The sequence below is a fragment of the Halyomorpha halys genome, unplaced genomic scaffold (genome assembly GCF_000696795.3).
Source record: "Halyomorpha halys isolate HHAL.00 unplaced genomic scaffold, Hhal_1.1 Scaffold785.1, whole genome shotgun sequence".
Classification (NCBI taxonomy): domain Eukaryota; kingdom Metazoa; phylum Arthropoda; class Insecta; order Hemiptera; family Pentatomidae; genus Halyomorpha; species Halyomorpha halys.
Window position 1 is genome coordinate 696,615 of NW_027114505.1, and position 26,129 is coordinate 722,743.

The 26,129-nt window shown below is 27.3% G+C and overlaps 1 protein-coding gene, 1 long non-coding RNA gene and 1 other non-coding gene across 5 annotated transcripts in view; 1 reads left to right on the forward strand and 2 right to left on the reverse strand.

The window, feature by feature from the left end:
- Positions 1-1,067: 1,067 nt before the first annotated feature.
- On the reverse strand, positions 1,068-8,473 carry LOC136796844 (uncharacterized). The gene is made up of 2 exons (XR_010844613.1): positions 6,343-8,473; positions 1,068-6,044 (listed from the first exon to the last, which is right to left on the reverse strand). It is a non-coding gene; the product is annotated as an uncharacterized lncRNA (long non-coding RNA).
- A 368-nt stretch (positions 8,474-8,841) lies between these two features.
- Positions 8,842-23,438, reverse strand: LOC106686150 (uncharacterized). Of its 3 annotated transcripts, none has more exons than XR_010844612.1 (4): positions 23,202-23,438; positions 19,999-20,333; positions 9,874-17,609; positions 8,842-9,645 (listed from the first exon to the last, which is right to left on the reverse strand). It is a non-coding gene; the product is annotated as an uncharacterized protein (transcript). The 3 variants fall into 3 exon arrangements; XR_001343961.2 differs by having other exon boundaries at positions 8,842-9,771; XR_010844611.1 differs by having other exon boundaries at positions 8,857-8,980; positions 9,396-17,609.
- Positions 23,439-23,520: 82 nt separating this feature from the next.
- The window catches only part of LOC106686149 (Ring finger protein 146), a gene marked incomplete at its 3' end in the record, with an annotated part of 12,888 nt that continues 10,279 nt past the window's right edge, over positions 23,521-26,129 (forward strand). The window contains 2 exon segments of the mRNA XM_014429307.2: positions 23,521-24,048; positions 24,129-24,374. Coding sequence (XP_014284793.1) covers positions 23,877-24,048; positions 24,129-24,374 — 418 coding nt within the window.

Consider the following 26,129-nt stretch of genomic DNA (forward strand, 5'->3'; position numbering starts at 1 on the left):
TTTTTTCCTGCTGTAAAAAATAAATAATATGTTATTACTGAAATATAATAAACTAATGTAAATATAATAAAGGCACATCCTGAAACACCTACCTTATATGGTCTATAAATGTTAACTTAGGTTAACCTATTATAGTAATCATATTCAGGAATCAAAAGGAAATTTAAAAATATACTTTGATGTACTAGAAAAATATGCTATACTTAAAAACTTTTCGGCTATTCTACCCAGGTCGTTAATTTCAGTCAAATCACCTTATTTTGTGACTTTTCCATTACAGAGAATAACTTACAAATATTATCACTCTCTTTTCATACATTATTTTTTCTATTACAAAAATATTGTGAAAAATTACAAAATAAGGTGATTCGACTGCAATTAATGGCCTGGGCAGAATAAGCCAGCAAAAGCTTATTATTTTTTTTTTTTTACACCATTTTAAATTGTCAAATGTGAGTTGCAAATTTATATTTAAGATTGTCCAAGTTGGATGAAACGATGGACATTAAGAAAAATAATGAAGAGTGTTTTGTAGCTTAACTTGGATATAAATTATTTTATTTAAACAAGGAAAACCGATCAGAATGTACAATAAATTAGTGAAATATATATTTATATATTTTTGTATAAAAATACTCAATGATTAACTACTTAAAATTGTAATCTTTGTAAAATAAAAAAAAAAATAAAAAACACAGTTTTATGATGTAAGTGGTAATAAGTAAATATAGACATAAATAAATATTGGGGAAAAAATTTAATAAAACAAAATATTTCATTCTTAATTTGCCTATAATTTAGTCACTTCACAATCATGGAACAACAAGTCAAAATAAATTTTTACTAAAAACAGTAAAAAAAGTTACCTATATACCTATATACTAATTTCAAAACTTTGACTATTACATAATGAGTGATATTATACCATATGTGTAACAGAGAGAATGGTTATGTAAAATGAAAATAAAATAGTTTGATGTAAGGATCTTTAAACAATTATTGATCAAATATAAAAAAAATATATCATGTACTCCTTAAAATCTAAATCAATAATAATAATTAAGAAATTTAATTTAATATAAAGAACTTTATTTCAACTTCAATGTTTATTAATATTGAGAATATTGTATTCACTACTTCCAGTAACAAAATAATGCCTCATCATAATGTGGACTTTCAAATTTGTCTTCCGTGTAAATTTTTTATGGCAGACAATGCACTTGAACCGTGGTTCAACACCGCATTCATACTTCTGGTGCCGAGAAAGTATGAATTTGTGTTTGTAGCTCTTACCACAGGCAGCACACACATTCGGGCATTTCTTTCCTCCTGTAATATGAAACAGTACAGTGTTAAAGAAAAACTATAGGCTAATGTAAATATTAAAAAAAAACACATTCTGAATTACTTACCTAACCTATTAGTATATGGTCAAAATATGTAAATTTGGATTAAACTAAAATAATTAAATTAAAGTAAATCAAAAATATATGTTTTTTTAAAAAAAATATACTTCGATGTACTAAGAAAATATGCAACACTTTAAAAAAGTTATTTTATGATGATGAGATTAAATAACTTGATAAAATTCATTAAAGAGCAAATTTCTAAAGAAAAATAGAGTGCTTATAATAAATTATCAGGTTAGAAATGATAATAGAAAAGGGAAAAAAAGCCACAAACACTATGAATGTAAAACAAATAAGTGCAGTATATATTGCTATCTTTATTTTTATAACTGTAATAAAACAAATTTAATATTTTACTCTTTTTTTTTTTGTCTTATCCTCCACTCTTTATTACAAGCAAGTACAATACATATATACATATACATGACAATGAACATAGTCCTAGGGCATCTAAAGGCTAAGTCCACTGTGGAGGAGCTGTCATAGTTTACATATAACACTTACTTTACTAAGTCATATAAATATTGTGGAAAGAAAAAATGTAATAAAAATCAAAATATTTTTCTCTTAATTTCAGATATAATTTAGGTACTTAACAATTATATAAAAACAAGTTAAAAAAAAACCGAACACTAAAAAATCGAACTTGATTTTGGTTGTGGAATAAATATAGTCCAATTAAGGTATTTGTAACTAAATAACTTCTTTATATACATATATATATATATATATATATATATAATCTTTTCACTTCTTTGAGACTGTTATTTAATAATTTGTATCCAAGTTGAGTCTCAAAACATTCTTAACGTTTCGGACAACTGGCCATCCTCAAGGACAATCTTAAATATAAATTTAAAACCTCACATCCAACGATTTAAAATCTTTTTGCAAGCTATTCTACCCAAGTCAAAAATTTTATTCACATCATTATCATACAATTTTTTTGTATTACAAAAATAAAAAAAATATATTGTGAGATAAGAGAGTGATAATAGTGCTAAGTTAATCTGTAATTAATAGTTTTGAAATTTAATGTAAAAGTGACAAAAAAAGGTTGATTTCACTAAATTTTTTGACCTTGACAGAAAAAGTTTTTAAATTGTTGGATGTGAGGTGTAAATTTATATTTAAGATTGTCCTTGAGGAAGACCACGTTGAACATTTAAAGAAATAATAAAGAGTTTTTGAGACTTAACTTGGATACAAATTATTTTATTTAAACAAAATGAATAACTTCTGTTATAGAAGAAATACTCCCTCAACAATAGTCTACAGAAGATTTTAAAAATGTAATTTACATACATTTGAGTGTATGTATATATACGCTACATATATAAATCTCAAAAGTTTTACTTTTATATAACTGGTGATGTTATATCATAAAGGATCGATTACATCGAGTGAATTCACTATCTACTAGCTGCTAAAGTCACTAACAGACTTTAATGTAAAACGAAAATAACCAGCGAAATCATGTTCACTAGCTAATAGATTGTAAAGGATCGGGAAGAAAAGTTAAGAGCAGGGCTAGTTTACTACTTACTCCCTGGTGTCTGAGTTTTTGAACTAGTAAACTCGTCTGTTCAGTTTCTAGTAATTATTAATTTAGCAGTAGTTTCTAGTTTCACTGTCTACAATGAAGTGAGTAGAAATTTTTGGTAAAAGAGCCCAAGAGGAGAAAAAACTCAGTTATTTCACCCCAATTTTTTATTACTTCAATGAAAATTATGTATAATTACTAGGAAAAATCGATGAGTTTACCAAGTTCCAAGTTCTCTATATAGTTAGAATACAAAATGGAGGCTGTTTCAAAATTTAAATAAAAAATTAATTTTTCATTCAGAGCTCCTTATCTTTGAAGCTACCAATAACACTAGAAAACCTAATAAAACATCCTAGAAGTAACTAATAAAACATTTAAAGTAGAGTAAATAATGTTAATAGAATGCCCTAATAAACCTATTTAGGTTCATTAGTTCCTGATACAGGTTTTTATATCATGAAATATATACTGAAAATTCAATAGTGAATTTACTGTAGAAAATCTCTATCTCAGGAATCATAAGACTATAAAGTAGTGTCTAACATTTATTTTGTAGGGGAAATAGTTTTATGATATTTTGTCTGAATAACTAGAAATCAATTTATTTTAGCAAATATCATGAAACGACTGATTTTTTAGTACATTGTTTTGGAAATGTTGATTTTAAAAAAACAGTCTTTCGGGAACTATTGAATGTAAACAGCTATGTAAGGATTTCTAGTGTAGTAGATATTTTTAAAGATACAGAGTTCCAAATGAAAAATTAATTACTTTAATGTTTTGAAACACCTGCCATTTTTTATTCCCCCTAACTATACTTGGCAGACTCATCAATTTCGACTAGTAATTATACAGTTTTCATTAAAATAATTTAAAATTTGGGTGAAATAACTGACTTTTCCCTCCTCTTAGACTCTTGTACTATTTTGTGTGTCAACATCATTAATATCACACTAGCAGACTCGCTCCCTTCTAATCTAGTCAGATAGTGGATCGTAAACTCGCTCAATGTAACAAGCCTTTAAATATGAGAAAATGGTGAAAACAGACATTTAAAAAAAAATAACTTCATATAAGGATTAAAAAAAAATCAAACTAAAAACATTTACACAGTGTACTGCTTAGAACCTAAATCAATAATAATATAATTTTGTAATAATCGACAATTTAGTTAAATTTAAAGAATTTTATTCCAACTTTAATTAGACATTATTGTTTATTAATATTGGAAATATTGTATCCTTCATTTCCACTATCAAAATAATGCCTGATAATGTGGACTTTCAAATTCGTCTTCTGCTTAAATTTCCTATGACAAACGCTGCACTTGAACTTAGGTTCAACGCCGCATTCATACTTCTGGTGACGAGAGAGGTCACCTTTGTACTTGTAACTCCTTCCACAAGTAGCACACACATTCGGCCATTTCTTTCCTATAAAATGATTATGTATTAATAAAATGGATAGAGAAAGATGATAAAAACATTTTCTGAGCTACTTACCATGTTTAGTTACTATTATCTCAATGAATTATGAAAACACTATTGAGAATAGAATGCAATTAAAACAAAAATATATTTTGTATTTAATGAGCTATCCAAAAAAATTGATTAATAAATTTTTATTCACATTAAAACTTGTGTATTACAAATATGTGAATTATGGATCATTATTAACCCTGGTAACTCTGACATGATTTGAAATATAAATCAACCTGATTTTAATATATTCATGCTTTTCAATGTTTCTTCCATACAATGATGGGAAGATAAAGAAGCAATTAATTTAAATTTAATTAAATTAATGATTTATCTAAGATAAAGAGGATACAAGGGGCAAAAATACACAATTTATGGGTAAAAACAAAAAGAACAATCATTAAAAAAAAAAAAATGATGATGAAAGCTATCATTAATTTATTAAAATGAGTTATTTGAAAACAGTATTTTTTTTTTAATTTTTAAAATTTATAAATGCTCAATGATGAAAAAACTTAGAAAATATAATGTCTTTGTCACATATATTATTATATTTTTGGACATTTTGGAAATACCCTGTCCCCCCTCAGCACGATAAATAAATTTCAACTTTTATAACAGTGTTGCTCAGTTAATGTTTGTTATAGAAGTTGAAATTTATTATCACTATGTTAATGATTTTAACATATTAAAAGTACTAAATTTGAAACCAACAGTGAATTGTATTGTGCTGGGGTAGGGAGTACAGAATCCCCAAAATATAATAGAATAAGTATTGAAAACATATTTTTGTTCTAAGTTTTTTTTATCTTCGGGCATTTATAAATTAATTTCTTTTACCATTAAGAATGAGTATTTTTTTAAACCAAGCCTTATTGAATATCTACACCCTGAGGAGAATCATAAATAATTAAAAAATCATAATACAAAAATTGTCATGGCAAGATTATCAGCACATACCTGTGCAAGCTCTTAATTACAAGGTAACTGCTCTGCTACGAGTCGTAACATGACACTATATAACCTAAAGACTTCATCAATAAACGGTCTAATATAGAAAAAAAAATAGGAATGATATAGGTAGTTCTAGAAATTAGTACATTCAAACAAACACTCTTTAGGTTCATATAATAGTATAGATTAAACCAAATTACAAAGAACAAAAAAACAAGTGAGAGAAAAGTTGTAATATTTTAATAATTGATACACAATGCAAATACAATTTCAAAGCTTACAGCAGGTAAAGCTATTGATTTTTAGAACAACAAATATTACGAATTTAGAATTAACACTATTCTATCTCCTAGACAAATTTTTAAAAAAAAGATTACTAAATAACTGGAATGGAATTAAACTTGATGTTTTAAGAAATGAGAAAATTTTTGACAAAAAGTTATTTCAATAAAATAACATTTTGGAATCAGCTTTGCCTAGCGTGTGTTACAATATAATGTGCTTTGTAATTGCTCTTGACCTTAAACTTCTTAAAACAAATATCACATGTGAACTTTGGTTCGACACCACACTCGTATCTTTTGTGGGCATTCAATGTGCACTTATGCTTGTATGATTTTCCACACTGGTCACAAACATATGCATTATACTGACTCCCTAAAAAAGAGAAATGATAAAAGAAATAATATATTTCATTGAAATAAAAGAAAGAATGCAAAACATTCATTAATTTATATAAATAAGTAAATGGATTACATAAAATAGGAAAAATCAAAATCAGGCCAGCAAATAATCATAAACATAAATCATAGCATTAATGATAACAAACTAAAAATATTTGTCAATATTGTATTTAAAAGTTAAAATAGGATATGATCATAGATAAAAGAGCTAATAAAGCCAGAATATAAATTTATTTATTATGAAAAATTTGACAGATTAACAAGATTAGAACCTCAAATCTACACCAAGATGTTTATGTCCAATATGAATTTTAAGTGAGCTGTTGTGTTTGAATTTAAGGTGGCAGAACTGACAAGGGAACTGGGCTTCTACACCACACTCGTATCTTTTGTGCCTCACCAAGTGGTGTTTGTTCTTGTACGATCGACCACAAGAATTACAATTGAACAGTTTGTTTTGTCTCCTGCCATCTAAAATACAAATATAATTAGGAAATCTACTATATAATGTCAAAGGGGTACAATGAGTTCCAAGATTATTTTTCAATGTATAAATCTTGATCGGGCATAATGCTCTTGTGTTTTGTATAATAATGAAACTTTAAGGAGGCCTTACGACTGAACCGTTTATCACAAATATTACAAAAGAATCGTGATATTCCATCACATTCATAAAAAATATGGCGCCTCAAATGCTGCTTCTGTTTATACAATCTGCCGCACTTTTCACAAGAGTGATACTTTTGGATTCGGCTGAGATCACTAGTATCTGAAAGTAGAAAACAAATAAATTGTTAACAATTATAAAATAACAATAAAAGATCAGAAAAAAAAAAAATAGAATTTTTTTTTTAGTTCTGATTTTTATATGCCATAGGATATAAGAAGTAAGGAGGAAAAATAAATTACTTTTTAGAAATTTTACAGTTTTAGTTAAAAACTGTTGAAGATACAAGCAAAGAAATCTTATTTTCTAATTTTAGATAGAAAATTTGTATCAAAAATAAAACTTTTTTTTGTTTTGCTTTTTAATATACAGTCAATGTATACATTCATCACAATATAATAGTTCTCTCTTTATTAAAAATAGTTTTACCAATTTCAAATAGCCAAAAAGTAAAATATTTGACTAGACAGTACATTTGGCTTCTTAATGATAAGTACAATAAAAATTATTGATTCAAAACACATAGGATAATATTAGAAACAATTATTTCCAATATGGTAACAGATGTCTTGGTTCTTTTTCAGATCACAAATAGAATAATATTATACTAAATAATAAAACATAAACAAATTCATAAACACTTCAAATATGTTTTAAATAAAATGGTAATAGAAACCTTAGTAAATAAAAAAAAATGAAATAAAAGGTAACTTTTAGAAAACCAAAGGAAAATATTCAAAGGGAGAGATTAAAGAAATTATTTTTTTAATAAATGTATATAACAAATCTGATGGCTGAGTTAATCTAGAAGTAGAGCAAGTGATATTAACGATACATTTATGTGAAAAACAAAGCTCGTTATTAACGACTTAAACTAACTAATATTGCTTAATTTTCTTAAAACTAGTGAAAGCAGCCTTTAATTATACACATTCAGATAAAAAAAAAAAAACATACATAATAGAAATAATATAAAAATTATAATTTTTTTTGGTAAATACTTCAGAGAAAGATTTCATATATTTGTTTATAAATAATATATGTGTATACAGTACACTCAGAATAGAAGGGCAACAACCCAATAAATCTTTTTTTTGTTTCTACATTCCACAGGACATTTCCTTTAGAACAAGTTGCTGGTAAAATGGATATTATTTTTATTGGTTTGGAGAAGTATTTAAGGACTGTTCAATGGTATGGTGTGGGTTCAGTCATTAAAATTTATGATTCAGGAAATTTTGAGTAATAACTCTTTCATTCTGAATGTACGAAGTATAAAAACAAAAACTTTAGCAAAAGTTGTTTTATTATAACACATACACAATTACAAATGATGTATTAAGGAAAAAACAGTTTTACATACTAAATCCGCACTGTCTACTTATTTTTTAATTGAATTAATGGTATCAATTCATTGTTCAATGAATCTTGGATTCAGAATGAGAAACTGCATTTTTCTAAGAATTTAGTATGCGAAGAAAAAAAATAACATTTTACTCGCCTGGATTCTAACTCCCTGGAAGAATGTTACTTTTCATTCTAAATTCCTTCAAACTAAGAACTCAATCATAAAAAATAAATAAAAAGTGACTTACCTCTTTTTTCCCCCTGACCCTTCAAATTATAAAAACACATTGCACTTGTAAGAAATATTACACAAAGATTCTTAAAGAATAATTTATTCCAGCAATAGAATCAAGTTATAAATATCTTGGGAACACATTAACAAATATAAGATAAACCCTCTTAGGGTGATAAAGTTTTCTGAATATTAATATTTTCTTGAAGGCTAAGATTTTGTGAATAAGTCAAAACAATATGCTTTTTATGGCAAGCGTTCATGTGGGCTTTAAGATTACTCTTAAATTTGAATTTCCTCGAACAGATCATACAGGCAAACTGTGGTTCCATACCACAATCGTATTTTTTATGGGCACAAAGGTTGCGCCTATGCTTATAAGTTTTACCGCAGCTGTCGCAGATATGTGGTCCAGAAATCGTCTGGGAGTTTTCACATTCATATTTCTTGTGCGTCATCAAAGTCCTCTTGTGCTTGTACTTCTTCTTGCAGAAGTCGCAGACAAATGGGCCTTCTGGTGCCTGGCACATGAATGATCCTTCTGGTCGTGGACAAACAAAGGAGCCCTCAGGAGTCTGGCATACAAATGAACCATCAGCCCTTTGAACAACAAACGATCCTTCCCCTCCTTGACAGGCGAATTCAGCTCCTTGTTCAGTCTTAACTGGTATAAAACAAACAATAAAAAAAAGATTAGTCAAAAATCAAAATAAATTCAAACTATCTACTTGTCTAATTATGATACAGTTTTTAGAAAAATTGTCGAATTAATATTTCTGACACAAAAACAAAACATGCATGGATCACAATTAGACAATAACCTCCCTAAATTAGAATTAACTTAATGTATTAAATAAAAAAAACAAAACAAACAAAACAATTTATTTCATTTCTTACAATAAAATTCTCTCATAAACATAATGTCTCAATAAGAAAATAAATAAATTTTTAAAAAATAATAACAAACTCTATTTTTATTAATTTATTAACTTCTTCTTCTTCTAAAATAAAAATATTCACAGCTTAGGTTGGCATGCATTAGTCCAATTTGATACAATTAAATAAGACAAAATAGTTACCTTCTCAAAATCATTTATGATCATATGATTTTGTTAAAAACTTGATCAATTACATTCTTCTGGTGTACAAGCAAGTAATGACTTTTGAACGAGGACCTGTAGCGAAACCTCTTTGAACACAAATCGCATGGGAACTGAGGTACAACTCCACATTCATAACGCTTATGCCTAGTAAGATCTTTACGGTGTACATAAGACTTGCCACAAACATCACAATAAGACTTGCCCAACATGAGCACACTGATTACTTCTGAAAAATAAATTTAAAATTTCATTAGATATCTTAATTTTGAAAATTGGTGTAGGAAAAAATAAATGATAAAATAATTAGCCCTTTGTGATCCGATCCAGTTAGACATTCAATAAGGAATTTGACCTAAAACACAATAGTAATGAACTGAGCTAAGAACATTCTAACTCAAAGTAAAACTTATCTAGGGAAGTCTAAATGAGGAAAAAATATTGAAGAAATGAATACCTGTTTTATTCCTTGAATCATCTACAATCCTACAATCTTTCAAGCTAATTTACAATAACAGAGGCACTTCAGCTTAAAATAAGAATATTAAAAACAAAAGATGTCATCTCAGCTGATAAGTAAGTTGACAACTGAGGTTAACAATTGATTAATCAGAAGTAAAAATTAAAATTAAAAACATATGAAAGGGTCTAGTCCACTCAGTAAAGAGCTCTAAATTGCTATTTATCAAACAACAATAAAATGATAAGCTCTTAAAATACCAAATACAATATTAATTTTATAAATTAAAAACAGTCTTAATAAGTTTTAATGACTTGATAATTCTTCCATATCAAATTATTATTAGATAATTTTTAAGATGAAACATTACGACTCAATCCATACTTCTAATAAAATTAAACAATAAATATTAAACTTTCATTTGTATAAGGTTTAGTACAAACAAATCAAACTCAATAATAATACACCAACCATACTTCAATATCAACATTCACATATTTTGGATATCAATTGATCATGACTGATAGATACACTTTGCAACATTACTTTCAATTTTCTCATATAATTATTCAAAACATTGATAAGTAATAGTTAAATGACATTGTATCATTTATAATTAATTATATATTGAAAAACTTTCATAATGATTTTTTTTTTATAAGCAAGTTAGTAACAGACAAGTCAGTCTTTGTATCCTATTCTTAAGAAATATGAAAGCCAAGTTTGATGGTTAGAATCACATCAAAAGATTAGGACGAACTATTGAAGTCTCTATTAAGCAAAGGAAATTCCTTTTCTTAGTAAAAACACAAGACAAAAAAAGTTAAGGAAAGAAAAGAGGTATTTATTCATTTATTAATGTATTACGTATTATTTTGTGAATATATAAATTAAATTAAAACAAAATATCTCTTGATACTGAAATATCTTTTAAAACTTTGTTTATTTTTCTCCAACGTTTAGGCCATTGTTAAGAAGAACATTACAATTGATTTGTACAAATATTCAAAAAATGTTGTTTCTATTTCCTATTACAAGTTGTTAATAAATATTTATGTCCTTATTTTATCACACTAATTATTTACTCAATATATAATTTTCAGTCTTTTCGAAAACATATAAGACAGCATTGATAACAGCCCTAATCTGGTGAAGGTAGGTTTTGATAAGAATGAAAAAGTGTATATCGTACAAATAAGAAAATTGTTAAGTAATTAATCTGATGAAATAAGTGCATAAATATTATTTTTTATATTAAGACGTCAAAGTGAAATTAGACTTCCTATAGAATATTATCCTTATATTTGCTGGTACGTTTTGGGATGTTTCTCCATCTTCTAGTACTATTATTCCTTATTGTTAATTATATCCATTTCTTTTTCAAAATTTTGTTTCATGGTTACATAATTAAAAATTAAAACAAAACATTGTTCAAATGATACCATTCACTGATATTGAATTAGATGCATTGAAATTGATACAGTGAATAATATTGTTTAAACACTTTTGTGTTATAATTTTTAATTATGCTTAATCATAATTATCAATGAATATTGGTAATATTATATAGGAACTCTAATTTTATGTCAACATCTTAAAATAAAAACAACAAACAACTTCCTAGGAAATAAAATCAAGCTTATAAATATTTATAAACGACTTGGGCAACAAAGTTGATATCAACATCAAAAAGTAGCGAAAACGTATTGAAATTCACTGAAAAAAAAATAAGGTGATTTTCAAAATACAAATAATAAAGAGGTAATAGTTCACTATTTCCTTCTAATTACTAATTATAATTTAGTTTAATATTATATATTAAACTAGTAGAGGAGCCGGAAGCATAAACTCTATCTCTATATGTAAATAATTTTAAAAATTAGTTAATTTAAAATAATAATAAAACACTTAGTTCAAAAACACATTTGTGGCGGCTTTACAACTATTACTGATTAGCTAATTAAAGTAACGAATTTTGTCTTTTTTTTTTATCGCAGATAATTCCTAACCGGAAATGTGTAGTACCAAACTTATTAATCTAGTTAAGTAGCCTGTTGTAAACCAAAAATCATTCTTTTAAACGAATTTTGACAATAAATGAGGTATAGTAATACATATTCATCTAAAGTTCAAACGGAAACAAATTTCTGTCGGTCCTAAAACAGTTCCTAAGCAGCTAATTAGTTAGATAAAGTGACGGTTTAGAAATTTTCATTCCAATAGGTTTTTCATTTATAAATTCTAAACGGTGAATCCTAGTAAAAAGTTATAGTAAAACAAATTGAAGAACATTAAATTATGCATCGAATGAGTAATAGTATACCATCAAGTAATAGTAATAAGTGATATGGTCGCATGAAGTCCATATACAATGAGAACAAGTAGTCATACATACCGATTAACCGAATTATTACTTTATGGTACTCATTTGATACTTCAATTTGTTTCATAACAACTATTTCACTTTAGAATTTATAGGTCTAAACTGAATGAAAGATCAATCGGAATTAAAATTTCTAATTCATTACTTGATCATACAAATTAGCTGCTAAGTAAGCATTTTAGGACAACAAGAAATGCGTTTCCGTTTAAAGTTTGGATTGACATGTAGTGTTATACCTCAGTTTTGGATACTATTTATAAAAAAAAAAATTGGTTTTTGGTTTATGACTTAACAACATACTACTTAACTAAATTAATAAGTTATGGTACTTATTCGACACATAATTTAGTGCTCTGTAATTTTTCTTACCATGACTGTTTCGCTAGGATGCAATGATTAGTAGTTATCAGCGAAAAAAAAAAAAAAAATCAAAGTCATTATTGTATCAAATTAATGAGCAAATTAGTAAGAGTTTTAGAACTGCCGGAAACGTTTTTCTGTGTAAAGTGTGGTAGATTTTAAAATTATTTGCAATTTATGTTCTATGAGATGGATTTTATGATACATAATTTTACTAGACATTTCCAACATAAGAATGCACATGTACCTAATATATAAATGAACTTCTTTTAATCATGCAGTTGGAGTAGTGCTCACTACATGTCTACATGAGCTCATGAGAGACTGATTTATTATTCATGTCTTAAAAGTATATAGCGAGTGATAAACTTCCCTTAAATACCTCTTTTCTATCTTTGTTTATATATATATATATATATATATATATATATATATGATTATTTCCAATCTTCAATCTTCAGGAAATTATAAAATATAATCATAGCAAAATATAATATCAGAAATAATTTAATCAGTAAAACAATATAATCTTCTCTACAGATATCCACTAACTTTTGCTAAACTATACATGATATTAAACAACACCGTAACAATCTAAATATAAATAAAATAGTTAAAATTACACAACCAGTCTATAATATTTTTTTGTCTAACAATTTTAATATTAACACGAGAGAAAAAAAAAATATATAGGCAGGTCAGTGGCAGAAGCAGATAAATTAGAGCTTAGCATTTTTATAACAAAAAATTAAAAAAGATGTTGGTAAAAAATATTCATTGCAATGATTATAAATGAAACTTCTGCAATGGTTACAATGGTCGATAATAAATTTAAATACACAATCAACAGCAAAAACATCAAACTCTTTAAAAAAAGAACAAGTAAGGACAAAAACAAATATAGCAGAAAAAATATAATTATTTGAACGAAGTCAATAAATATTTTTAAAGAAAAAAAATCTTCATTATTTATCTGTTCTGCATTCGTTACGTTTACACAGAATTAATCAACTATACTTTTCATATACAATAAAATATTAAATAAACTTTTAAACAAAAGTGAACAATTTTAAAAATTAACAAATTAAAAATATAAATTAATTAAAATTTAATATTGTGCATGGGAAATAATTTTTTTAACAATGATATAATACATAACTGCTTCATTTCATTTGATTCAGTAATATGTAAGTTAATAATTGTTGTAATTATCATTTCACATTCGATAAAAACCTTTGGTTCAAGTGTTAACATCATACAACATTAACATACAACTCCATAAAATTTTTACTTCAATAGAACCTGAGTAATTTTTGTATGAAATGTCATTTGTTAAATAAATAGATTCAAGTTGAAGTTTATAGATTTAAATAAAAATAATTTAATTTTCAACTCCTATATCCAATAAATCTCCAAATAATTTAAATAATATAAACAATACTCTCTTTTTCAAGATTATCAGAATTAGTCCTGTTAATAATAATAGCACAATCACAAAACCAATAACCAACTATTACAATACGCAACCTTAACGCAGCAAACAATAATTCATATAGGATTGTTTCTTCAATATAACTTTAATATCTAACAATTATAATAAAAAATATCCATTTGGAAAAAAAAAAATGTATCCACCTTTACATTTTCTTATTTCTCTACTCTTACATTTAAGCCCTTCTGATGATTTCCAAGATAACTTATTTACATTATCACATTTACAATGTAATAAAAAAATTACAGGATATTCTTCCTTTGTCAGATGACATTTTAGTCTATCAATCTATTTCTAATCTTTTTAATATTATTTCATTTACCATTTCTACATCACTCCCTTTAACAACAATAAATTTGGAAGAATATATACAAATAATTCATTGTTGACAACATATCTGTGATATTTAGAATAAATTATCCTTGAGAATGGCCAGAAGGACCGAAACGTAGGAGTGCTGAAAAAATAAAATAAACAAGTTGAGACTTAATGGATATTTTTTATTATGATCAATAAACAAACTAGTCTCAAACAAGAATTCAAATTATATTCAATATCTAATTTGGCTGGTACAAAGTAGCGATGAGTTAGATATTTACTATTACATTATTAGACCATAAACCATAAATAATAAAAAATTACTTTAATTATTACTTAAAAAGTTTTACTCGATTTGAGATAAGAGGTTATTGGTCAATGAGATTTGCTATTTCTCATAAATAAAACACTCATGCTTTTCAAAGGTGACTTTGTAACATCAAATACAGCTGAGGCACTGTTGGCTCAGAATTGAGGTAACTCATACAGTCACGTTGGGATCAACTTTGATGGCAGGCGATGCAAAGAGCCTATCGCAATGCATATTAAGGATGTGCTTTTTGAGGTTAAAGTTGAACTTGGATCTGTGAGGGCAATGAGGGCATTGGAATTTCGGCTCTTTGCCACACTCAAAAGTTTTGTGGCGTTTGAGGTGAAACTTGTGCCTATACGTCTTGCCACAGTCCGAGCACTTATGAATAGTCGAGATCTGGCTCCTGCACCATGGAAGCACAGTGGTGAAATAACCTGTCAGCAATAAAAATTATTAGGAAACGTTACGATAATTTAAAACAAATGGACAAAAAAAAAAATCTACATTAAGAAATGAAAATAAAACTGTTGTTAGAAAGCGGGAAGGTTAATAACAAATAAAATAGAAGACAAAATAATAAAAAGCTAAGCATTCATTCACTGCAATATCTGAAAATAAAAGGATTAAAATAAGAAGGAACCAAAAAAAGTATATTTAAATAATTCACAAGATACACGTATTTAATTAGAACTAACACAGACCACAGTATTGAAAGATAATAATACACAAAAATATAATACAAAGACATTGTATTAACATACCTATAATTTATAATTAATCCCTGAGTTATATTAAATTAGGTTGATACTATTCAATGCCATGCATAAATAACAGTACATAGCTAAATTCATTTTTTGGAATAATAATCTGATTTTATCAAACCAGAAGGCTCAAAAATTAAATTAACCTTTATTTTATCAATAAAATTAACTTTTATTCTTGAATATTTAGGATCCTGAAAATAGCATTTGCAAGGTATTTGAGAAGAAAATACATATTCCCGAGAGTTGTTTATATTGAGGGTCAAATAAAGTTTTGGGAAATCGAAACAGATAGAATTAGAGACTGATCTGATGTAGGAATGAATATTTTATATAATTCATTGTCAGATGGATTAAAATATACAGCTATTAAACAGATAGTTTCAGTGTTAAGTGCCCAAACTCAAAATATGAATTAAGTATTTTAAAACTAGAAAAAAATTCCTTATGAAAGTATTTCCGTAAACGCTTTGTTTTGGAGATATTCTCTTCTAAAGATTTTCATTGTTATTAATAATTTAGGTTATAATAAATCAATAGCCTTAATTCTTTACATAATAACAATTAATTATTATAACTTATATAATTCATAAGAATGAAAATCTTTAAGTGTGAATATCTCCTACAAAATGCAGAATATGGAATTCTTTTCTTGTTTTTTTGTCCCAAATTCATATTCTCGGTTAAGACAGTTAACCCTAAAAAACCATCATGAAAATGGTAATGATAAACAGTAATTATGAAAATGGTTCTGAGGCCAAAACTTAAAAAATTGAATAGTGTAGAAGGGCTAGAAAGTGGTAGTAGATAATACTGTAGAAAAGCTAGAAGGTAATAGTAGATAATAGTGTAAAAAGGCTAGAAGGTACTATTAGCACAACTTTGTATTTTAATAAAGTTTTTCTTAAGTGTAGAAGGGCTAGAAGGTAGTATTTGATAGTAGTGTAGAAGTGCTAGAAGGTATTATTAGATAATAGTGTAGAAGGGCCAAAAGGTATTATTAGATAATAGTGTAGAAGGTCAGAAGGTATTATTAGATAGTAGTGTAGAAGGGCTAGAAGGTAGTATTAGATAATAGTGTAGAAGGGCTAGAAGGTAGTATTCGATAGTAGTATACAAAGTAGTATTAGATAATAGTGTAGAAGGTAGTATTCGATAGTAGTATAGAAGGTAGTATTAGATAATAGTGTAGAAGGGCTAGAAGGTAGTATTCAATAGTAGTGTACAAAGTAGTATTAGATAATAGTGTAGAAAGTATTATTAGATAGTAGTGTAGAAGGTAGTATTAGATAATAGTGTAGAAGGGTCAGAAGGTATTAGATAGTAGTGTAGAAGGGCTAGAAGACAGTATTCGATAGTAGTGTAGAAGGTAGTATTAGATAATAGTGTAGAAGGGCTAGAAGGTAGTACTACACAATTTTCAAAGCAATCTGAATAGGATTACAGTCATTAATTTTTGACTAGGTTAAAATGTGCATTATCAGCCAAAATTACACCATAATGCAAAGTGAAATAGAAAACAAAAACCCGGTTGTAACACTAACAATTTACTGTTTTTTATGACAAATTAGTATTAATAAATATAATTCCAATTTTTGATTATTTTTTACTTATTTAAAAAGATTCATTGGTGTATATAATGGTTAAATATGAAGCTACCAATATTCATATGTATTGACTATTACTAAACAAATTATGGGTGTGATAAAAAATAAAAATAATAAAAGACTAGAAAATATTGAAAAATTAATTTTGTGAAAGTTTTGCTCAGTTGTCCAGCAATAAGCAGTATAAAATAATAACAATAACTGAGTTAAGTTGATCAGGGCAAAAGAAACTTAAATAAATCTTAGAAAACTAAAAAAAAAAAAAACAAAGGAACATTTCAATTTTATTTTAAAATTATATGTTTTCGACAGCTTTCAAATAAGTAGTAATTATGCGTCCGCATATGGCGTATGAGATTCCCTTTTTGGTGGAACATTTTATCACAAGAGGTACAAGAGAATTCAGGTTTCTTTCCACATTCATAACGTACATGAAGCCTCAAACTTCGTTCATGCTTGTACAATTTAGGGCAAGTAGCGCATCTGAAGGGCAGCAAGCCTGAAGTAAAATGTTTTTAAAAATTAGAAAATTACAATAGTAATAAACAGCTAATAAAAAATGCAAATAAATAACATAACCTACCATATTAAGGAGGTACTAATCCACAATACTAAAATGATCTAAATATATTTTTAAAATTAGATTTATAATAACATATTTATTCTTCTTCTTTATATACCTTAATACCTGATAAGGTTAAATATTATAAATTAATAACTTTTATTTTTCTTAAAGATTTTTCTAATATCTCTGATACATTTCATACCAAGACACTATACATAAAAATGTCAAATACATCAAATTAGTGTCAAAACAATAACAACACTAAAGTAATAAAACAATTTTTTCAAACAAAAAAGGAAAAAAAAATCAAGGTCCAAGGTAAATTTCAAAAGAAAAATGTAATCAGGGTCATAAATAATGTTCTATTTGAAAATAAGAAAAATAAATTTGTTACAATATCTGCAATCAAATTTTAAATACACTAATGAAAAAATATTTACTTAATTTTTTTACATATTTACATATCTTTAGAACTTTCAATCTAGTCACCAGCATGTGTTTTTCATAGAATGGTTAGTTAACACTAGTAAAATATATTATACTCAGGATTTAAAAAAAATATATACGGCAACATAATTATAAAAAATATTTTTTGTAAAAAAGTGGAATGCAACAATTTTCAGAAAAGTATATTTTGAATTTTATCTGGTTTGAAAAAATGTTTTTGGATGTAAAAACTACAATATAATTAAATTACATCACACAAATTTCACATTCAGTGTAACCTGTATAACTGAGATCTCAAGGGACCTAAGATTTTTTAATATCAAAAAGGCTTTTCATTAGGGGTATTCATGATCTTTAGTTTAACATGTTAAACCGTGTTAAATGGAGAAATATTTCCTTCTTATGCCATGTTAAAACTATATAATGTGTAACATGGCTGAGAGTGTGTTACTAGGTCTGTTAAATGGAGAATGACGTCACACAACAAACCAGCTGAGCTTGTCACAGTTTTAATTGTTGTCATGTTAGATTACTTGTAGTTTGTATTTTGATTTGTTTTGGACTTTTTAAAAATACAATCAGTAGCCAAACTTATACACTTCTACTTTTTACTTATTTTAGGCATGTTGTAATAAATTACTGTAATTAAAACTTAGAAGTAAACAATAACATGAAGTTTTGGGAGGAAAGGTTACTAAACAAGTTGCTCAAAAGATCCGCTATGAACTATTATCCATTTAACATTTATCACGACTTTAAATAGGGCTGCTCACAATCCATATGGTAAAACATTTTACATTTAACAAAATATCATGAATACACCTATTTACCCAATTGTCCAAATAGGTAGGTTTAAAACGACAGTTGTCTTATTTATAGAGGGTTCCGATAAGAAGTGCACCGTTTTTAATTTAGAGGGTTGAAAATGCATATTTTTTGTTTATATATGAATGTAATTTTATTCTTGGAAATAATACAAAACTAATGGCTTGAAAAAAAAAATCGGTTATATTGGTTTGTACTTGAGTGTCACTGACTTGATGCTACTCTGATTTAGCGACAGCCTTATATCATCTTTGAAACATTTATTTAAAACGGTGAGAGGAGACTTAGGTTAGAATATTACGTAAATCAAGCGACATTGAAAAAAAAAATACGAAAGATCTGAAAATTAAGAATTTTTTCCCTGCTATAAGAAAAACTACCATAAATAAGATACATAAGCATTTATTTATCTCCAGCTTTCACACTTACTGGTGACTAAACTTATTTTGAATACTAATAATTAAACATTGTGTTGTTTATTAACAAAGGATACTTAAAACTAAGCTAAAGACAAGTAATTGAATAAAAATGGAAAAGTTATCATTATATTAAATAATAAATCATAAATTTGGGATAAGGAGTAGTCAAAAATAAAACAAATCCTAATTCACAAACTTAACATATGCAGAAAAAAATATAAATTCACACAAACATTAACTTAGAAACACTAAATATACGATGAATTAATTTCATAAAATCTTTAAGCAATTTTTTATCAAGCTATTGAGCAATTTCTGAAAAAGGAATGAACGAACGAATCAGTAAATTGGCCCTTAATCCAATAAATATGCGCTTAGTACCTCAAATAATACCGATGACATGATATCATAAAATCAGTCAGAAAAAATTTGTTTTAAAAACTCAATAAAATGTCACAGTAGAAAATATTCCATATTATAAATAAAGCACAATGGTGAGAGCAAGTATTATAGTTATTTATTTATATTATAATTATTTCATAGCTCTCTTCATAAAATCTTGAATATTTTCCACTATTTGTTAAAAAGAATAGGGTATGACTATGAATGAAAAGTATTTCTTTGGCTCGTACAAGGAGGCACTGACAGCTCGTAAGGAAGAAATATTATCATTTAGGATCATTATTGTTATGAGATTCGGCAGTTCTTCTTTTTGGGGGCTCTTTGTGTATATTTTGCATGTGTCGACCCAAATTACGTGAATGGTAAAATCGTCGTCGGCAAACTAGACAAGAAAACAGCGGTTCCTTTGAACACTCACGTAAGTGAGCTTTTAAATGGAACTGATGTTTATAAGACCTGCCACAGTTATCACATTCGTAGCGACCTGGTGGAGGATCAATATCAAGCTGAGAATTCTTACTATCCATGATAATTTCAACTAGAGGTTTCATCGAGCTTGGCCAATCTGAAATAATAAAAAACCAATATTACAAAGAGATAAATATTTTATACTTAAAAAAACAAAAAAAAAAACATGCACTTAAGGATGTATTTACATTTGGATGCCTATGAACAAATAAAATATAGCAATTCAAGAAAATAAAAGAAGGATTGGTTGAAGATTTTAACGCATCTTTTCCATTAAAATGTAGTACAAACTTTAACATAACAAAAAGGAAGTGTTAAACAAATCCTAAAAAGTACTAACTAACTTTTTCTGATGAAATTATCACTTAAAATCTGGATTTGAATAAATTAATTTAAAGGGTGAACCAATTTTTTTAATTAGTAAAAGATTTTAGTGCAAAGCAATACGCCGTAATTAGAAATATCATGATTAAAAAAAAAAAATTGTGGAGAGAGAATTCCCATCCTTTAAACCTAAAGGGACCAGGGAATTTTCCAGATAAAAAAGAAAAGAGACACACAGGAGAAATATCAGACTTTTATCTACATAAACATTAGAACCTTAACTACATACAAATGGAAAAGGATTTAACGAAGTTATAAATTAAAATTTTTCAGGTTTAAAAAAAATTGGCTCAATAATTTTTCAAAAACTAAATAAAAATAGAAGCGCAAGGCCACATACTGTAAAGTTCATTTTATTTCAGAAAGATTTCATGCAGGAATAAGAAAAGAAGAAATAAATAAAAATTGATGCAGAGGAAGGAGAATTAGGGTAAAATAAAAATTACAGCTTTTTAATTTGTCTTAATCTGTATTTATTTTCAGCAACATAAAATATTCATTGTCAAAGATCAATGAACAACAACAGGTTGATGATTGAGCAATTTACATACAAATTATTTGGAGGAATTTTTTTTATAATTCTGAATTAAGCATGTCTGGTTGGTGTTTCAGAACTATATGAGTTTTCATATTACTGGTGTAAATAGTTTTAAACGGGCAATACGAACAACAAATCTTATCTTTTCCACAATAGTAATTCATGTGTTTTCGAAGGCTAGCTGCATTTGTATAGCCTTTACCACAGCGAGAACATTTAGAAAGTAGTAGATTACCTAAAATTAAAATGAAACAATAAAACAAATGGTTAAAAAAATCGGAAATGATAAATCGCTTGGAGGTGATTGAGGAAATAAATTTTAAAAAATAGCCATTAGTTTATTTAAATTCAAATTTTATTGAATACAAAGAGGAACTAATATAACAACATTGCAGTGAAAATTTCACTAGTGAATACTTTTACACAGTAAAGCAAATAACTGCTATTACTGATAAATTATTCCTGGATAAAATGTGTGTTTGATGCTTAATCTTCCTCTTAGCTCCTTTCATTCGACCTTCTTAAAAAATAGTGTAAGGAAACTGTAGGGAAAAAAAAACAAGCAAATAATTTTTAAAAATATATCTTAATTATAATATTGAATACTGAATAGTCAATAGGAAGGGAAGAATGAAAATTTAATCCCACATATTTCTGAAAAGAAGTTTTGTTCCTAGTTCATAACTCACTTGGTGAAGCAGGCATGTTCTCACTTACACATAATGAGAATATGGTCGACCATTGTTATCAGCAACATGACACCATAAAGTGATTCATAACCATGCCATTTAGTCCAGACTAAAATGATTCCTTTGGGTAATTTACTCCTTATCAGCAACCATGGCAAGGAGAAGTCACCGTTTATGATCTAATTAAAGTAATCCATAACAAAAGAACATTGAATATAGTGAGTACACACCCATCCACCAGTCAGAGTGACTGCTATCGAAGTTATATTAAAGTGATAATACAAATCAGCATAAACAATGATCAATAGGTTGCTTAAGATCACAGTTGGGCAAGCATTAGCCATTAATTTAAACTATCTCTGCTTAAGATATAGTTTGATAACAGGTTGAAATAAAACATTTTTATTAATAATAATAAAAAAAAAAAGTGTCAATGGAAAAATGTACAGTGATGATAAGTTAATGAAAGGAAATATTCAAACATAAAAAATACTTAACATGGAAAATATGGTACATAAAAAAAATATTTAAACCTGTCTAAAAGAAAAATGTTAAGATAAGATACAGGAAGTTTGTTCCAAGACCAGTTTTGAAAACCATAAAACTGACTGGTACATGTAGTGTACTGATTTCCCTTCCAAAATCTGTACCTCGACTGCACTCACCAGTTAGATGATAGCCAAAACTCACACTGGAACAAGCTTGATAATAGTAAATTTGAAAATATGAGTGTGGTACATGGAGAAAGTATAAGAAGGCTAAAAATAATATGTTAATCGGTAGGAAAATAGCAAAATCCAATTATGTAATACTGTTTATATGTTGATGAGTTAGTTAATCAGAACAAAATTATTAGTAATTTTAGAACAAATAGACTTCATGAGAGGTAATAAGTAATGGTTTATAATCAACTTTATCAATACCATTGGTAGATAATATAATTGAAAGTTCAAATAAGGACATACAAATATTAATAATTCTATCTAGATAGAATAAATTAAAAATTAATTGCTCATACAGATAATTTATGAATTGCTTCTAACAATCGGAATCTCCAATGATAATAAAATAAACCTAAATATTTATTAAAGAGAAAGAAACTTATGTTATTGATAGTGTCAAAATTTTAGCTACTTTGGAAGAAGGTTAACAAGTATTCATATTAAAAACAAAATTTTCATGAAAGGTAAATTAAATTACTTCAAGAATCAAACCAATTTATAATGAACATGAAATAAATACCTATTGAGTGTCTTATCAAACATCAAGAATCTTTTTCTTGGAACAGCACTCAATGATTGAAATGCTCATGGCAGGAGTTATGAAACTGAATCAACTAGAAATAAAAACTTACCCCACTTCAGTTGACTTTCTATCATCTTAACAACATTGATTCATAAACACTATATTTTTTACTAAAATTTAAACAAGAACAAATTCTAATAACAATTTTCAAACACTGGTTATGATGCACAATCACTCATATTAATCAACATTAACTGTAATTCAAATTATTTCCAATAGATATCTGGAACCAAGGAATTTCTCCAATCTTAAAAAAAATTATTTAACATCAAAATTATAACCAAATAATCACCTAACCAATACAGCTAAACAGAAGGGTTGATATTGTTTACAGATGTTTTAAAAATGGAACACTAAACCCAACCCTGTAAACATTTTCTAATCAACTAAAAATTGTATTCCAAATCTTAAGATTTTTTTTTGTTGTTTAATAAATACAAAATTATTCCACTGCTAATTTTCATGACAAAAATTAAATTTTTCGTTTCATAATACAGAACTAACATCAAGGTTAAGAAGGCTTTGGATGTTTAGACTTGTCAAAGCTGCTGCCATGGTTCCTTGTATTGTTTTTTTGTACTAGATAAGAAGTTTGGTGGTGTTCAATGTTTATCTTTTAATATTCCTCTTGCAAATATTTGCGTATGGTTTGCATACTACTTACATTGCTTAAATGTCGCAGTTGTTTTCACTCGTCAGTTAAAGTATATAAGTGACATCTGACATGGCTGAAGGACAGAATGACAAGAAAGTATATTTTACTAGGCTGCGTAAACGTTCCATGGACAATGCTGGTAAATCTACTGGCAATGTTGAAAGTGAAGAAGACTGCGTTGTTATTGATTCTGTAAAAGAAGAACCTGTGATTGATTTAACAGAAGATGATAGTGATAAATGTATGCTGTTAAAGATGATTGATAGATAATTTTTCAGTTGTCATTGCTATTATTCTAGTAAAATTTGAGTTCTTTTTCAGGTGATACAAAAAGTTTAGAGTGTGCTATATGTCTACAAAATTGTATACACCCAGCCCGGTTGCCTTGTGGTCATGTTTTCTGTTTCCTCTGTGTGAAGGGTGCTGCTCATGGAAATAAGAAATGTGCCATGTGTCGTAGCCCAATACCTCATAATTATTTTCATAATCCTGAACTTTTAGAAACACCAGAAGAAATAGCTGATGTTAACCATGAAGGATATGAATGGTTTTATGAAGGTCGCCAAGGTGGGTGAAATTTCTAAATAATTTTAAATTTATTTGTGCCTGTTTTTATCTTCTATTAACTTAGTCCAGTGACAGTTATACCAAGGAATTATGAAATATTGTTTGATTGGTGCTGTATTTTAGTATTAATTTTGCAGTTATGCAAATGGCATTTATCATTTGAAGTATTGAAATTCCTAAATCTTTTTGTTTTAATGTTATTGAAGAGTATTGATATATTATTGTTACGATTGTAAAGATCTATCATCTATAACAACAGTTTCTAATGGTAAAAAATATCATACTCTTATCAGTGTATGAACCACTTTTCACCCAGTTATGAACATATAATTTATCCATGAATTTCATTACCAGAACTGCAGTAGAATGGGTAGATTATTATTCAAACAATGAAATAAATTATTTTGATATTATGTATAAACATTAGACTATAATGTTTTGTGAAGAATCTTTATTGAAGATATTCAACCTCATTTAAATATTTATTTAAATAATAAAAGTTGAAGTAACTGTGTAGTTCTTCATTGATTGCAGTAAACTTGTTTCTAGATTTTTGAACAAACAGAAATAACTTTATAATGGTTTCTGAAGAATAAGAAACTCTTGGCTGGTTTAGCATCGCGCAGGTGTTGATTTTATCCATATTTATTGTTATATTTGGTAAAATTTCAGAACACTCAATCCTGAACTGCTACATGCCCAAAACAGCTCATCAGCAAAGTATATAGGTTTGTTGTAATAATGAGTATGGATTATATAGTAAACTTATTAACATTTTCTACATTCTGTATTTACATTCATTTTATGTTCTATATCATAAGTTTTTATCTCATTGTGCAGATAAAGGCCTGTGAGATAATGTGGAATATTGGTAAACATTTAGGGTCAAAATCATAAACAGCTCTGAAGTAAGACACAAAAATAACTATGAAAGGAATATGGTCCGGGTGCGGTCAAAAAAACTCAAATAGTAGAAATATACTATTTTAATGAACCAACGTTTCGCCCCACGGCTTCTTCAAAAATAACTATGGAAGTGTCTGTTTACATTTATAGGTTATTTATATATGAATATGTAGAATGAATATATTGTAATATGCTCTTTTTTAGTAAATAGTTTATTTTGATGTATAAAGGGTTTTGATATGTTTTATTTTATGTATAATTTTAATATTGTTATTTGTTATTTTAAATTAAAAAGCAAGCTAACCAGTTTTCTTTGTCTAAAAGAAATACGTTGTTTTCGAAACAAGAAAGATGGCGGTGCACGTCCTTCCAAAGTGTTCGTTTGGGTTGGATCAGATGAGATGGACTGAAGTTTTTCAACCTTGGTTGTTTCTATAAAGTAATTATAGAAAAATAAAAATCAAACATGAAATAGAAAAACATAACAATTGTCAATAGACTGTTCGCATCACAAACCATGGCAAGTAAAGCGGACCAATTGTAACAAAATCGATTATTTTGGATTGATCAGTAAACATCGAAGATAGGCATCGGAGAGGAGATAGGCATTCTGAGTTTGGATTGCCTGGTGAGCGGACGTACTTCGGCTGGAAGCGGGAAAGCTTGGAAGCCATTGTTAGAAGAGAGGCAAGCTGTCCAGCAAGAAGAGGAAGCCATTTTGGACGCCAGAACAAAAGAAAAAAGAAGACACCAGGAATCAACGAAAAGAAGATCGTAGAGCTTGGTTAGTTTGGTTAAAACTAAATTTAAATCAAATTGTAACAGAGATATTAATTTAATTAAGTTAAT